This window comes from Chiloscyllium punctatum, chromosome 3 (assembly GCF_047496795.1).
Source record: "Chiloscyllium punctatum isolate Juve2018m chromosome 3, sChiPun1.3, whole genome shotgun sequence".
NCBI classification, from domain to species: domain Eukaryota; kingdom Metazoa; phylum Chordata; class Chondrichthyes; order Orectolobiformes; family Hemiscylliidae; genus Chiloscyllium; species Chiloscyllium punctatum.
Window position 1 is genome coordinate 31,959,271 of NC_092741.1, and position 15,255 is coordinate 31,974,525.

The 15,255-nt window shown below is 41.6% G+C and overlaps 1 protein-coding gene across 2 annotated transcripts in view; it reads right to left on the bottom strand.

The window, feature by feature from the left end:
* Positions 1-3,254: 3,254 nt before the first annotated feature.
* The window catches only part of supt7l (SPT7 like, STAGA complex subunit gamma), a 38,483-nt gene continuing 26,482 nt past the window's right edge, over positions 3,255-15,255 (bottom strand). For both annotated transcript variants that reach the window (XM_072551162.1, XM_072551171.1), the window contains 3 exons: positions 12,012-12,336; positions 7,287-7,527; positions 3,255-5,657 (listed from right to left, as the gene is read on the bottom strand). In XM_072551162.1, the coding sequence (XP_072407263.1) occupies positions 5,389-5,657; positions 7,287-7,527; positions 12,012-12,336 (835 nt within the window). In that variant the 3' untranslated portion in view covers positions 3,255-5,388. The remainder of the gene's footprint in view (positions 5,658-7,286; positions 7,528-12,011; positions 12,337-15,255) is intronic.

The following is a 15,255-nucleotide window of genomic DNA, read 5'->3' on the forward strand; positions in this document are numbered from 1 at the left end:
TCAAAATTGGAGTTTGTTATGTTTCGGGCATAATTTAAATTGTTTAGCCAAATTAGAATTTGTTTTTGTCTCCAAGCAACGAATTAATTGAGTGGCTCAACACAGTATTACATTGTTAGCATTTTTGAGTATACTTGGTGCTGGGTCCAGTAATTCTGCTGCTTTTAAGTCTCTTAAAAAGGTACGTCTACATCTTCATAGCACTACTGCATTCACTGTTCATGATCTGGTCTCCTCTACCTTGGGAATATGAAATGCAGGCTAGGTGACCACTTTGCAGACCAGCTATGCTCTGTCTGAAAAAAAATCACCCTGAACTTTCAGTCACCTGCCACTTCCACACACCACCATGTTCCCACATCAACATTTCTGTCTCAGGCCAGCTGCAGTGTTCCAAAGAGCTCCAGTGCAAGTTCAAAGAACATGCTCATTTCCCACTTGGGGACACTGCAGTCTCTCGGACCCAGCATTGAGTTCAATAACTTTAGAGCCGATTCCATCCTTCCACGTTTTTTACCCATCCTCATAGCATGTCCTGTTATAACGTCTTGTTTTTAGCACAGTCATTCATTTGCACCTACTTCAAGGCACATTATCACATGATATGGGTTGTTTTCAGCACAGCTCACCAATTCTTTGCTGTTCTTAGCTCTCACTATCACTTACTCAGCTTTGCTTATGTCCTGGCTTGCTATCCATAAAATTTCTTTATTTACCTACTTTTCATCTCTCTCTCTCTCTGGGTTCCATCTCCATCTATTCACTCACTTTTCCCCCTTCCCCTCTCCCACTTCAGCTTCAGCAAAAATATCACCTTTTCCTGACAACTAACAGTTCTGAGGAGGAGCCACCTGACTTGAAACGTTAATTCTGCTTTCTTCCCAGTGATGCTGCCAGACCTGCTGAGTTTCTCCAGCAATTTCTGTTTTGGTTTCAGTTAACTTTTGTATTGATTTCACATTATGAGCAAATAGATTGCAAAATATGAATTATTGTACATAATTCCCATGAATTGTGATTTCTGTATAAGGTACAACTTGAATAGTCAGTCATTTAGAGTGACAAGTAGTGATGGAAATTAATGATATGCACAGCAGAAAAAACATGTTCCAGATGTAGCCTTCTGTTGGAAATAAATTGAAATTTATTGGTATCATTGGAAACAAAGCTATCACTGTTTAAAAGCAGCAAAAAAAATTTAAAATTTACAAGGAAAAACGAAACATGACCTACACAATAATATTTTCATTGGAAATAAATGTTTTCAATCAGCTCATTGTGCCTACGTGAGAGACCTGACCCCCGAATTCAATAGATCTATCAATCAACTAAAAAGTTGCAAGGCATCAAAGCTATACATCCCATGTGCACCTAAGCCTACAGCAATGGTAATTCACCAAGCAACCAGTCTAAAATCTCACTATAGAATCATAGAAAATGATTTGCTGTAAACAAAATTTCCTGATTTATTTTAATATAAAACTCTGCAACACCACTAAAAGCAAAAGCCTTCATCTCAAGCATATTGACAATTGTGACAAAAATGCATTTTCTTCCTGTACTGTTTTCTTGTACTGTACAAAAATATAATTGATGTAAAACACTATTTCATCAAAAAGGATTCCACTCAGATCAGCATGTTTGACTATGAGGGCTCTGCAACATGTGTTTCTACAACTAACACAATGGCTGAAAGGGGTCAATTAATAAGACAGGTCTAGTTATCCAAATTATAAATATAGATGGAGCTTTGCTCGCGGAGCTGAAAGGTTCATTTTCAGATATTTCGTCTCCGTACTAGGTAACATCTTCAGTGAGCCTCCAGACGAAGCCTTCGTGCAGAGGCTCACTGAAGATGTGACCTAGTATGGTGATGAAACGTCTGAAAATGAACCTTCCAGCTCAACGAGCAAACCTATATCCAGAACCTCAACCAAGCTACAAATCTTCTCAAAATTTGCACATATTTTTGCCTTTGTCAAAAATAATTAGGAAATGCAGTTGACTACTTCCTTTGATTCTCTGATGCTGAAGAAAGTCAGTGTCACCTTGATACAAATCCCTCTCATCTGTGATACACCATTCGGGCAAATTTCCAAATTTATCATCATGTGGTATTCACTTCCTTCCCTTAAGCACCTATGACATGCCTTACATTTAAAAGGCATTACACAAATGCAAGATCTTGACCTGAACTGGAATAGGACTGAAAAATGTGTCGCTGGAAAAGCGCAGCAGGACAGGCACCATCCAAGGAGCAGGAGAATCGACGTTTCGGGCATAAGCCCTTCTTCAGAAAGAAGGGCTTATGTCCGAAACGTCGATTCTCCTGCTCCTTGGATGGTGCCTGGCCTGCTGCGCTTTTCCAGCGACACATTTTTCAGCTCTGATCTCCAGCATCTGCAGTCCTCACTTTCTCCTACCTGAACTGGAACATTTTAAACAAAGCCTTTTTTTCTACTTATTGATCGAAGTCTTCCATAATTTTAACACCCATACCAGAAATATTGATAAATAAAAGACCGGAAACAAATTTCTTTCAGAATTTTTTCTGCCTAATTCATCAGATGATGCCTCAATTTTGTCCAATGAGTGGCACGGATGAGAACAGACTGGTCTGAGATAATGCATCCAGGATGTTCCTGTCTTGTAAACTCTTTTTGTGAAATGAATTTTTTAAAGCTTCTAATATATAGATCAGTTGATTATTGAACTTGTTTGAGCCTAATACAATGCCTAAGCACTTATGGAAATAAATATGTCAACATTTGTTGGTGGATGTAATGCACTTGCCCAACCAATAGCATGTAAAAATGGTAGCTTCACAAAATATTTGCCAGCAGGGTTTGAAAAAGGTAAATTCAAAATGCCTCATATTGTTCACTGAAAAGAATAAAAGACAGCACCAGCCTATCTTTATTGAGTCTGGCTGCTTTTACCGAGGAACTCTAAAGACGACTTTTTTTAATCTTAACCTTCCTACACATGAGCACTGCACTTTATAAATGATTAGTAGACACCAGTGGTTGGCTTAGTTTCAAATAATAGAAACAAACAGATCTTTGAAGAGAACAAACAAATAAGAATGTCTGAAATGTTCAGCAAAGTTGACAGGAAGTAGATATTTCAGGGAGCAGACCTTTTCCTATAACTTTTGAAGACAGTTCTATGAACTCACTGTGTATTCCCAGGACATTTCTGAATTCCCATAGTCCAAGCTCAGACAGCTTTCCAGATTGTCAAAGGCTACAACATTTAATTTCATAAAACAGATTTTTATTTGGTTCTCTGAACTGCGTGAGCTTACCATAGAAGCCAACTGTTCTGGAAACACTACAAACAAGTTCTAAGCTATTCTTTAATTGCTAGTATGTTTAATATTTTGCGTCACAGTAAAATAGAAAGTTGCTAGTGCAAGTAACAATTGAATAATAACCGTGGTTAGAAAATACCTGCTCTGCACATTTGTTATCTGAAAATGTGTTTTTCGGCATGACCAATCAAAATGTTTTTTTCTCATGAAATGTCTTAATTTAGGAGCTTGTTCACCTAAGACAATTTGATATTAATTTTTTAAAAAGTGCCTATGAATAGTTTGTTTAAATTGTGAACATGTGACTGAGATGCCCAAATATTCAGAGGACGACCCAGACAGGAAAAGAAATACCCACAAAGTCTCAATGCTCCACTTCTACCTTAAGGGGGTTTTATCCATGTTGTGCATTTAGGAGGGAGTCTGAAGTTCATAGTCAGAAATATATGAGGAATGAACATTCAATCTGAGTGGAGTGCTAACATCTTGGATTCATACAATTACACTGCTTCTTAACTCAATGGTTGCACAGGGGAGATGAAAAACCAGCAAGAAGGAAAAAGCTGTCCATTATGAAGGCAGCGCAAGTTGTGTGCAGACTGCTACAATGTCAGCACTGGCTGGTTGGAAATTCAACTAAACTAGTTCTTCTTGCGTCACTCAATGTCTTCTTTCACACCACCTCCTCTCTTGTTAACTCTCAAGGGAATGTCACTCTGCAAGGTTTCAGACACACAAGATACTTTTAGCAGATTTTATGCCAGAATTGTTAGATTCTTGGGGATTAAACACCAAACTTGGGTTTCACTTGTACAAAGCTGGTGTTATTTCCAAGTGAGGAAGTTAGCACCTTGGTTTTATAAGCACAGTTACCTAGTCAGAAATGGAGAAAGAGTCGAGGCTTAATTTCTGTCGTTGAAAGATTGTTTTGATGGGACATGACTGTCATTGGCAAGGTCAGAATTCTTTGGCCATCCCTAATGACTTTTTAAATGTAATGGATAACTTAGCATTTTAAGGAATAGTTAAGAGTCACCTACATTACTGTAGTTACACAGATGCCAAATCAGGTAAGGATGGCAGATTTCCTTCCTCAAAAGACACAGAAGAAACTGATGGACATTTACAACAATTCACGACAGTTGTCATAGTCACAATTAGAGACTAGATTTTTATTCTAGATTTATTAATTAAATGTTAATATTAAGTTTCAATCAGGATTCTATGATTCTATAACTGTCACTATATGGCATTGTGGTATTGTCTCTACCTTTCAGCAAGATGATCCAGGTTAAAGTCCCATCTTTCCCAGAGGTGTGTCACCGTATGTCCAAACAGGTGGATTAAAATAACAATGAATTCCTTCTCACTTAGTAAGCATGCTGATTTCATTCAAAGATGTGCAGGTTAGGTGAATCGGCCATGCTAAATTGCCCAATGAGTCCAGGGATATGTAGGAGAGGTGGATTAACAATGGAAAATGTAAGGTTATAGTGATAGGGAAGGGGGTGGGTCTGGGTTGGATGCTCTTCAGAGGGTCAGTGTGAACTTGATGAACTGAATGACCTGTTTCCACAATGTAGGGATTCCATGTTTCTATGATTTAGGCAAATTAGCTACATCTGATTATCCATAATGGCTGTCATGTTGGTTACATAACAAGCAATACAGTAAGTGAACAGTTGGCATTAATGGCATAGAAACAAAAATTCTCTCTGAATAAGAACTCTTCTTCACTTGAAATCAAATTACAACTTACATTTCACGAGTGGAAATGTAGCATTGCATCCATACAGATCCTCAAAAGTCTAGATTATTTTCTGGAATTTTCCTCTTCAGCACCATTATAATTAACCTGAAGGAACTTCAGGCTGCTTGAAGCAGTTTTTATTATTGTTTTGTTCTTGTCCCACTGACAGTAAACTCAACAGTGATTCTGAATTCAATTCCTGTTTTGGTTGGAAAAATATTTCAATTTAGCAGTCATTATTATGGAAAAGAACTATTTCAAGTAAGCACCTGAAAAGTAAAAGTAGAGAGAAAAATAAGGAGACATTTTCATGCCCAGTGCATATTCACATTTTTCTCATCTTTTTCTTTGGTCGCTGATTGAAAACAGGAGAAGAGGCGATCAGGCTGTCAGGTGAGTGGGACATGTAGCTGCCATCAGAACCAGCAGTGTTAGGGGTTTGCGGGATACCAGAGTCACTCATGGCAGACATTGGCTCTTCAAAAACATCATTGCCCAAAACACCATGAGGAGGTCCATTGCCTTCTTCATTCTCCTGAGGCTCCATTTTAACTTGAGTCAGGTTCCACAATGGAGAGCTGCTTACCTCAGGCCCTGAACGAAACAAAGCAGGAAAACAAAATAATGAAACAAAACAATTCTTGTACCATCAGCAATAATACAACATGACCGGAGATAGCAAGGCTGATGTTTATTACCCACCCCATGTTGCTTAGAGATGGCATTCATGACACTCTAGATTCTTGCATTTTATGTTCCAATTTATATAGTCAAATAATCTATTGGTCAAGTTTATGACACCATCTAGCTGTACTCTCAATTTCTGTGGATTTTGTATACAAAGTCTGACATATCTTTATTCATCCATGCCCGAAGGATATTTTTCTGTTCAATGTACGTTGTATGCCTATTCTTTGCTATTAGCTCTCACAATGTTTTATCTCAAAGTTTTCACTTGTTTTTATGTTACAGGAGCTATATATAAATGCAAGACCACATTAAATTGTATCGGTCCAATCCATCCATGCTGACCAGATATCCCAACACAATCTAGTCCCATCTGCCAGCACCCGACCCATATCCCTCCAAACCCTTCCTATTCATATACCTAACCAAATGCCTTTTAAATGTTGCAATTGTACCAGCCTCCACCACTTCCTCTGGCAGCTCATTCTGTACACGTACCACCTTCTGCGTGAAAAAGTTGCCTCTTAGGTCTCTTTTATATCTTTCCCCTCTCACTCTAAACCTATGCCCTCTAGTTCTGGACTCCCCCACCCCACTTTGTCTATTTATCCTATCTATGCCCCTCATAATTTTGTAAACCTCTATAAGGTCACCCCTCAGCCTCCGATGCTCCAGGGAAAACAGCCCCAGCCTGTTCAGCCTCTCCCTATAGCTCACATCCTCCAACCCTGGCAACATCCTAGTAAATCTTTTCTGAACCCTTTCAAGTTTCACAATATCTTTCCGATAGGAAGGAGACCAGAATTGAACGCAATATACCAACAGTGCCCTAACCAATGTCCTGTACAGCCGCAACATGACCTCCCAGCACCTGCACTCAATACTCTCACCAATAAAGCAAAGCATACCAAACACCTTCTTCACTATCCTACCTACCTGTGACTCCACTTTCAAGGAGCCTGTAGCATCCGTGCAAACTGCCTTATCAGGTTTTATCTACAAATCAGTTCAAAGTAATACATCATGCTTCAGAATGTCGTCAGGATGATGAATGCATGCTATAAAGGAAGCTTTACCTTTTTATGGGGCTTGTTAGATCAAACAGCAGGGCAGAACAGTGTTCTCTCCACACAGTGAGGATGAGAACTGGTGTCACTAGGTATTGGTAGAAGGAAGACTTCAAGCTTTAATCACAAGTGAGATGACACAGCAGTCAGTTTGCAAAATAAATCCTTTCATGGAGTGGCAAGCTCTTTACCCACCCACCACTGTGGCTAAACAGCCACTCTATATTGGGGATTAAATGTTTGCATCAAAATTTTTCAGATAAGAATGTTTTCCCTGTGGTTGTGGATAAATAATTCACTGTTTTTCTGTTTTTGCTTAATTAGAGTAAGCATAAGATCCACAAGGACAGCTGTAAAAATGGCCCAATAGTTACCATACGCCAAAGTGTCCATAATGCACAGTCTATTTTCTATACATGTAAGGGTAGCTCATTGAGGCATGAAGGTAGAATTTGAAATGTGTCGTTACCTGATGTCTGTGGGGATGCATCAACCTCCAGGGCAGCAGCAAAACGTTCATGAGCCTGTGCCAGGACCCCAAGTTGTAGGGCCTGCTCGCCTGCAGACAGATCAGACTCATTCTCTTCATTGACTGGGAAAGCAATATCACTAATGGGCTCATCCTTTATTTTCAATGGTTTCGTGTCCTCAGTGGAGATCTTCTCAGGACTAACCAGTTTCTCATACTCTTCAGCCAGTTGCTTGCTCACCTGTAAACAAGATACACAAAATAATGCAGGTGAAAACAAAACAGAAAGTAGGTAAGCATGGTGTTCTTTTCAGAAAGATGTACTAATATCTTGGAGGGCAATATTACTGCAAAATATTTGTACTCTCTTCAGGAGTCCATAACAATGCTAGAAATAGACCTGATTTGGAGATGCTGGTGTTGGACTAGGGTGTACAAAAGTTAAAAATCGCAACACCAAATTATAGTCCAATAGGTTTAATTGGAAGCACTAGCTTTCGGAGCGCCTCTCTTTCACCAGGTGGTTGTGGAGTGCACAATTGTCAGACACAGAATTTAGAGCAAAATTGCTATAAATTTTGTCTCTTACAATTGTGCACACTCCACAACCACCTGATGAAGGAGCAGTGCTCGGAAAGCTAGTGCTTCCAATTAAACCTGTTGGACTATAACCAGGAATAAACCTGCTCGTCAACAGGTAACAACAGAGTGGTTCCCCTTGTAGAAGAGTCTGGGACCACATAGCATAATCTCAGAGGAAGGAGTTGCTAATTTTAGACAGACAAGGAAAGATTTCTTCTCCCAGATGGTAGTGAATATACGGATTTCTTTACTGAAGAGGAGAGTAGAGGTGGAGTTACTTCGTGTATTCAAGGCTGGTATGGGCAGAACTTGAGTATTTCAGAGAATCAAAGGTTCTGGGGATAAGGCAGGAAAGAGGACTTGACAATTATTGTGGAGAAAATGAGGACTGCAGATGCTGGAGATCAGAATAGAAGAGTATGGTGCTGGAAAAGCACAGCTGGTCAGCAGCATCTGAGGAGCAGAAGAATTGACATTTTGTGCATTAGTCCTTTATCAGGAATGAGGCTTGGGGCCCAAGGGAGCTGAGAGATAAATGCAAGGGGTGCGTGGCTGGTAGCAAGGGAGCCGGGAATGTGATAAGTAGATGAAGGTAATAGGCCGGAGAGGAGGCTGGACCAGATACGTGGGAAGGAAGATGGACAGGTAGGACAGTTCAAGAGGGCAGTGCAGAGTTGGAAATTTGAATCTGGGATAAGGTATGGGAGGGGGCAGGGGCATCACTGATGACACAGAAGGGGAAATTGCTTCCAAGAGGACCAATTCCACCACAGCGCTATCCCTTATCCTCAATTCCTCCACCTCCACCCCATCTGCTCCCTGAAGGACCAATTCCACACTGAACATCCCAGATGGCTTCCTTCTTCATAGACCACAATCTCCTCTTCCATGTGGTTGATGTTGTCCTCTAACGCATTTCCTCCACTTCCTGCACCTCTGTCCTTGAACGCAATCCCTCCAAATCACAAGAACAGAATCCCCTTATCCTCACATTCAACCCCACTAACCTCCAGATACAATTCATCACCCACCACCATTTCCGCCAACTACAAACAGGTCCCACCACTAGGGATACATTTCCCTCCCCATCCCTATCTGCATTCCGGAGAGACCATTCCCTCCGCGATTCCCTGGTTGGGTCCACACCCCCGAACAACCCACCTTCCACTTCTGGCACCTTCCCCTTCCACTGCAAGTGCAAAACTGGTGCCCACACCTTCCCCCTCACCTCCATCCAAGACCCCAAAGGATCCTTCCACATCAGACAGACATTTACCTGTATTTCCACATACATCTACTATGTCCCTTGCTTCCGATGTGTTCCAGAGAACATCTCTGGGACACGCGCACTGACCAACCCAAAGCCCTGTGGCCGAACACTTTAACTCCCCCCTCCCACTTTGCCAAGGACATGCAAGTCCTGGGCCTCCTCCACCGCCAAACTTGAACCAACCGACACCTGGAGAAAGAACGCCTCACCTCCTGCCTTGGGACCCTCCAACCACACGGGATCAATGTGGGTTTCACCAGTTTCCTTATTTCCTCACCCCCTCCCCCACCTTATCCCAGACCCAACACAGCACCGCCTTCTTGAATTGTCCTACCTGTCCATCCTCCTTCCCATGTTTTCACTCCATCCTCCTCTCCGACCTAGAACTTTCACTCCCACCTTCATCTACCTATTACCCTTACCCAGCTACCATCACCCCCACCCCCATCCCTCCACCCTCCCATTTATCTCTCAGCCTCCTTGGGTCACCCCCTCATTCCTGGTTAAGGGCTTATGATTGAAATATCGATTCTCCTGCTCCTTGGATGCTGCCTGGCCGGCTGCGCTTCCCCAGCGCCACACTCGTTGACAATTATTGTATCAACCGTGATCGCACTGGATGTGACAGAACTTGAGGACATTTGGCACCAAGTTTCTGAACACTTATTTGTCTATGCAAGGGAAGCATAGCCATCTCAGGTGTTCATGCACATTCAGGCCCTTGGAACTTGGCTGATTTCTTTTCCCTCTCCAGCTCAAACAGCTGAGGCAATTACAACAGCTCATTGCTACTCCCAGCAAGGTCAGCTCGCACAGCACAATCGCATATGCAAGCCTGGGATCTTCTTGGTCTGCATGGTTCAGTACTAACCAACAATAATCTCACAGAACTACTGATTTATACACCACTGCTAAAATAATAAAATGTTCTAATGCGGTTCATAGGAGCATTATCTAATAAACAACAACAGCAAGCCACCAAAGTAAACATTCGAGCTGGAAAAGTATGTCAGAATGCAGAAGCTCCAGTTTTTGCAATTCTCCAGGTTTAAGGTTTTTCTGCTTTTTTTGAAGATATTGAGGGCTATAGGGTGAATAAGCTAACTTACCATAACACCATGGAACCAGAGGCCTTCAAGTGGGGGTGGGGAGGGTGGGGAGCAGAAAGGAACGTAGTTGTAGAAGGGAGCAGTACAGTAATGGAGACTGACATTATTCTGTACAGCCACGAACATGAGATCAGGAGACTACATTGCCTACCTGGTACTAAAGGTTCAGGACATCTGCTCAGGGATGGACAGGAAATTGGAGTATGGGTAGGTGCGCCCATTATCATGGTCAATGCAGGTACCAACAACATAGGTGGGGCAAGAAGTCCTCCTTTGGCAGAAGGGCAATAACCTTTGGATTACTACCTGAGTCAATCCATTGGCAGAAGGTACCTGGGTTAATAAAATCAAACGGCTCAAAAGGCTTGTATGGTAGAAGTGGATTCTAGTTCATTACGCACTAGCATCATTACTGGGGAAAGGTGGGGGGTGGGGGAGGGGGATTGGTGGTGTTAAGGGATGGCTGTACTTTTGGGATGGTAGGCACCTGTACCACGCTTGGACCAGTGCTTTAGCACACAGTATCAGTAGGGAAGCAGAGAAATGTTCAATGAAACAATGAGGTTCAGGGATCAGGTTTGGGTAGATATATAGTTCATCAAGTGGTAGAATCAAGGCAGGAGATCAATACAGTAATATGGGAAGTGAAGGCCAGAGAACAACAGGAAGGAACAGAGAAAATAATCAAAATCCAAGACTACATGTTACGAAAATAACAAAAAGACAAAACTAAAGACTCCGGACCTGAATGACCATAGCATTCATGACAAAGTAAATAAATTGATAACGCAAGGTGAAGTAAATAAAAATGATCTGATAGCCACTTCAGAGAAATGGTTGCATAATGACAAGGATTGGGTCCTGAATATTAAGGAGTCCATCAATTAGAGAATAGGAAGCTAGGTGAAAGTGGAGTAGCAGCACTGGTAATCAAGGACGTCATTGGTACAACAGTTGGAAATAACCTCGGCCCAGGAGATCAGGAAATAGATAAATTAGTTTGGGGGAGGTGAGGAATAATAGGGGAAGGGAAAGTTACTAGTGGAAATGGTCTACAAGTCCCTGAACACTAACTGTAAAAATGTAGGATAAAGTATTTGTAAGGAAATATTGGGTGCTTATTATGTAGTGATAGCAATTATCATGGGTGATTTTAATCTACAAGCAAGCTGGAAAAATCAGATTGGTAATCTTAACCTGGAAGAAAAGTTCAGTGAATACAGAGAATACAGATAATTTCTCAGAGTAGCACACACCAAAACTAACCAGGCAGTAGGCTATACTAGACTTGGTAATGTGACCAGGCTAAATGAATGACCTCAGAGCAAACCCATCTCAGCAGTGACCACAAAATGATTGAAGTTTACATTTATTTTGAAAGGGAGTGGTGTGGGTCTAAGACTTTAAATTTAAATAAGGACAACTAGATGAGCACAATAACAGAGCTAGCTGTAGTGAACTGGATACTCGGCTGGGAGTAGATCAATAGAGAAATAGTGCAGACATATATAAGGATATTTCAGAATACTCAGAATAAGTACAAAGCTGTGACAAAGAAAACATCCAAGGCTAACTAAAGAAGGAAAACATCAAACTTAAGGAAAAAAAAAACAAACAATGGCTGAAAGGTGTGTGGCTGGTCAAGAACACGGACAAACTTCCAAAGCCGAATGAACAATTGCCAAAGTGGCATTTTCGAGTCCTGCTGGCAGGGTACAGATGGTTCTGAAATATTTCAATATGTTCATGATGTTATTTACCAACCTGGAGAGTGTAGCTATGATAATCCTTAATACGATGTTGCCAGAACCTTTGCAAGGAGAGCACGCTGCCAATTCCCATCTCGTGGAAGACCTGCTCCATCGCATCCTGGAATGGGGTCTGGCCGACCCGTGCTTCTCGATCCGTGGCAAAACGCAGAAGCCGTGTAAATTTGAAGTAGTAGTCACTGGCAATATCCGTCAGGGTTTCCAAAACACCCTCGTAGGCAGATTCGAAGCCCGCGTGAGCTAGAATGGTGGCAACTGACTGGTAAAGCAGCTGCCGACAAGATGTCCAACTGAGCTCTGTCACAGGTTCACCTTTTCCTCTAGGACCACAAACAATAAACATTTCAGCTAATTCATTTTGGGAAGCAGAGGTATTGATGCTGTTAATGGTGATACCACACTAAAAATAGGGCCGCAAAACTTTTCTTTTACAGTCAGCTGTCTGTTACAGAAAACCATTAATGGGAAAAAAATGATACTCTTTTCCCCAGCAAGATGCTGTGTCTGAATCAGTTGGGATTTGCAAACTCAATTCAACATTTTCAGACAATGCATGGACTTAGGGTGGGTAAATGGGAATTGAATGCACATCAGGCATCAAACAGATTGGCAGAAGATGAGAGAGGCTGAATGGCTTACTGCTGTCCCAGCAATTCTTCAAAATGTGGCACTGAGAAATCCACACAAAAACCCAACAGGGAACACATCTTTATTGTCAAAAGGACCACTTGCTTAGTATATGTGGGATTACTAGCTTGGGTGGGGGGGGGCAGTGGTTAATAAACTAAAATCACCACGTTTATTTGCAAGGCACATTGGGAAGCTTCTTCATTCTTGTCCAGTTAGCACCATGCTGTGAAACTGATTTGTGGGGTAACCTTTAAGTGCTCTGCAAACATGTATCTTTACAGGCGCATGAGTGAACAACACAGACAACCAATCTTTCACAATATGGTTGAGAAACAGCCAATATTAACAGGCCTGGAATGAAGACTCAAGATATTTCCAAGGATGCCATTTTAGAGCAACCTTTATCTGAGAGACCACTCATCTCTTACATTTCAAGCTGTCAATTCACACCATCAATTTTCATCATCATCTTACACAAAGATCTTTAGGGATGTGGTAGAAGGTCAAGGTCAAGGACTAATTCTAGCAAAGGGCCTAAATAGGTACAAACAATTTTCTATGCCATCAGATTCCATTTATCATCCACTTGCCTGGATGGGTGGAATTCTAAACAATAAAAGATGATCAACATGACCCAGGACAAAACATACCACATAATCAATACCTCATTCACTACCTTTAAGAGCTACTCCCTCCACCTCTTACACATGGTAGCAGCAGTTTGTACCGTCAACAGAAAACACTCTGGCAACTAATCAAAGCTTCCCGGCTGGTTGTTTCCACGCAGTATGACTCCAACTGCTTCCAAACTCATGACCACTACCAATTAGAAGAACTGAGGCTGCAGATGCATGGAAAAACACTCCCCATTTCCAAGTTCCACTACAAACATGCCATTTTGATTGGAACTGTATCATCATTCCTTCATTGTTACTGGGCCAAAGACCTGGAAGTCTGTTCCTAAAAGCACTTCAGGTCTACTTCCATCAGCTGGATTACAGTAACTCTCAGCCACCTTCTTAATGGCAGTTAGGGATGGGCAACAAAACTAGTCTATCAATGCTCACATTAGACAATACGCCCACCCTCCTCTCATTTATCTCTCCACCCTTCAGGCACCTGTATTCCTGATGAAGGGCTTTTGCCCGAAACGTCGATTTCCCTGCTCCTTGGATGCTGCCCGAACTGCTTTGCTTTTCCAGCACCACTCAAATCCAGAATCTGGTTTCCAGCATCTGCAGTCATTGTTTTTAATCTAATACGCCACAGGAGCAGAAGTAGGCTATTTAGCCCATCAAAGTCTTCTCTGCCACTCAATGAGATCATGGCTGATCTGATAATCCTCAATTCCACTTTCCTACCTTTACCCATGACTATTGACTCGCTTATGGATTGAAAAAAAAATCTAAGACTTGAATGTACTTAATGACACAGCCTTAACAACCCTCATTGGTACAGAATTCTACAGATTCATGACTCTCAGAAGAAATTTGTCCTCATCTCTGTCATAAAAATGTGATCAGTTATTCGGGAGATTATACCCTCCGCTCCTAGACTTCCCAAAAAGGAGAGACAAATTTTCTGCGTCTCCCCTGCCAAGTCTCCAAGAGTCTTGAAAGTTTCAATAAGGTTGTCTCTTATTTTTATAAATTCCGATACTGTCCCAAGTTACTCAATCTCTCCTCATTTGACAGTCTCTCTGTAAGTGATATTAGCCTAGTGGACTACCTATAACACCAGTATATCTTTCCTTAGATAAGGTTTCCAAAACAGTATTCCAGCTGTGATGTGACGAGTGTCTTGCACAGAATCCAAGTGTGGCACTGGAAAAGCACAGCAGGTCAGGTAGCATCAGAGGAGCAGGAGAGTCGACATTTCAGGCATAAGTCCTTCATCAGGACATTGACTCTCCTGTTCATCGGATGCTGCCTGACCTGCTGTGCTTTTCTAGCGCCACACTTTTTGACTCTGATCTCCAGCATCTGCAGTCCTCACTTTCTCAGAGTGTCATGTACAGTTTAGCAAAACCTCCATATTTTTAATACTCCATTCAACTTGCCTCCCTACTGCCTGCTGTACTTGGATGCTAGCTATTTTTTCATTCATGGATAAGGACACCCAAATCCCCTATGTTCTGCATATTTCTGCAGTCTTTCTCCAGTTAAATAATATTGAGTTCCTGTATTCTTCTTGTCAAAGTGTATAACCTCACATTATATTCCAGCTGACAAGTTTTTGCCCACTCACTAACCTTTCTGCATCCCTCTACAAGTTGTGTCTTCCTCACTCCTTGCCTTCCCACCTATTTTTGTGGCATCCGCAAACTTGGCTACACTTTCCTTATCCAAATCATTAATATATGTTGTAATTAATTGTAGCCCCAGCACTGATTGCATGAAAAAAAGAGTTAAAAAGAAATGAACAACAAACCTGATTGTGCAATTCGGCTGTAGTGCAAACTGCCCTCCTGACAAAAGTAATGCATAACCCCACCGTGACTGAAAAATGGCAAGAATGGAAACAAAGTGGCATCAAGTCTATATTATTTCTGAAGAAAAGTTTTAGATTTATGATAAGACGAACAGAGGCACGAAACTCCACACTTTTGA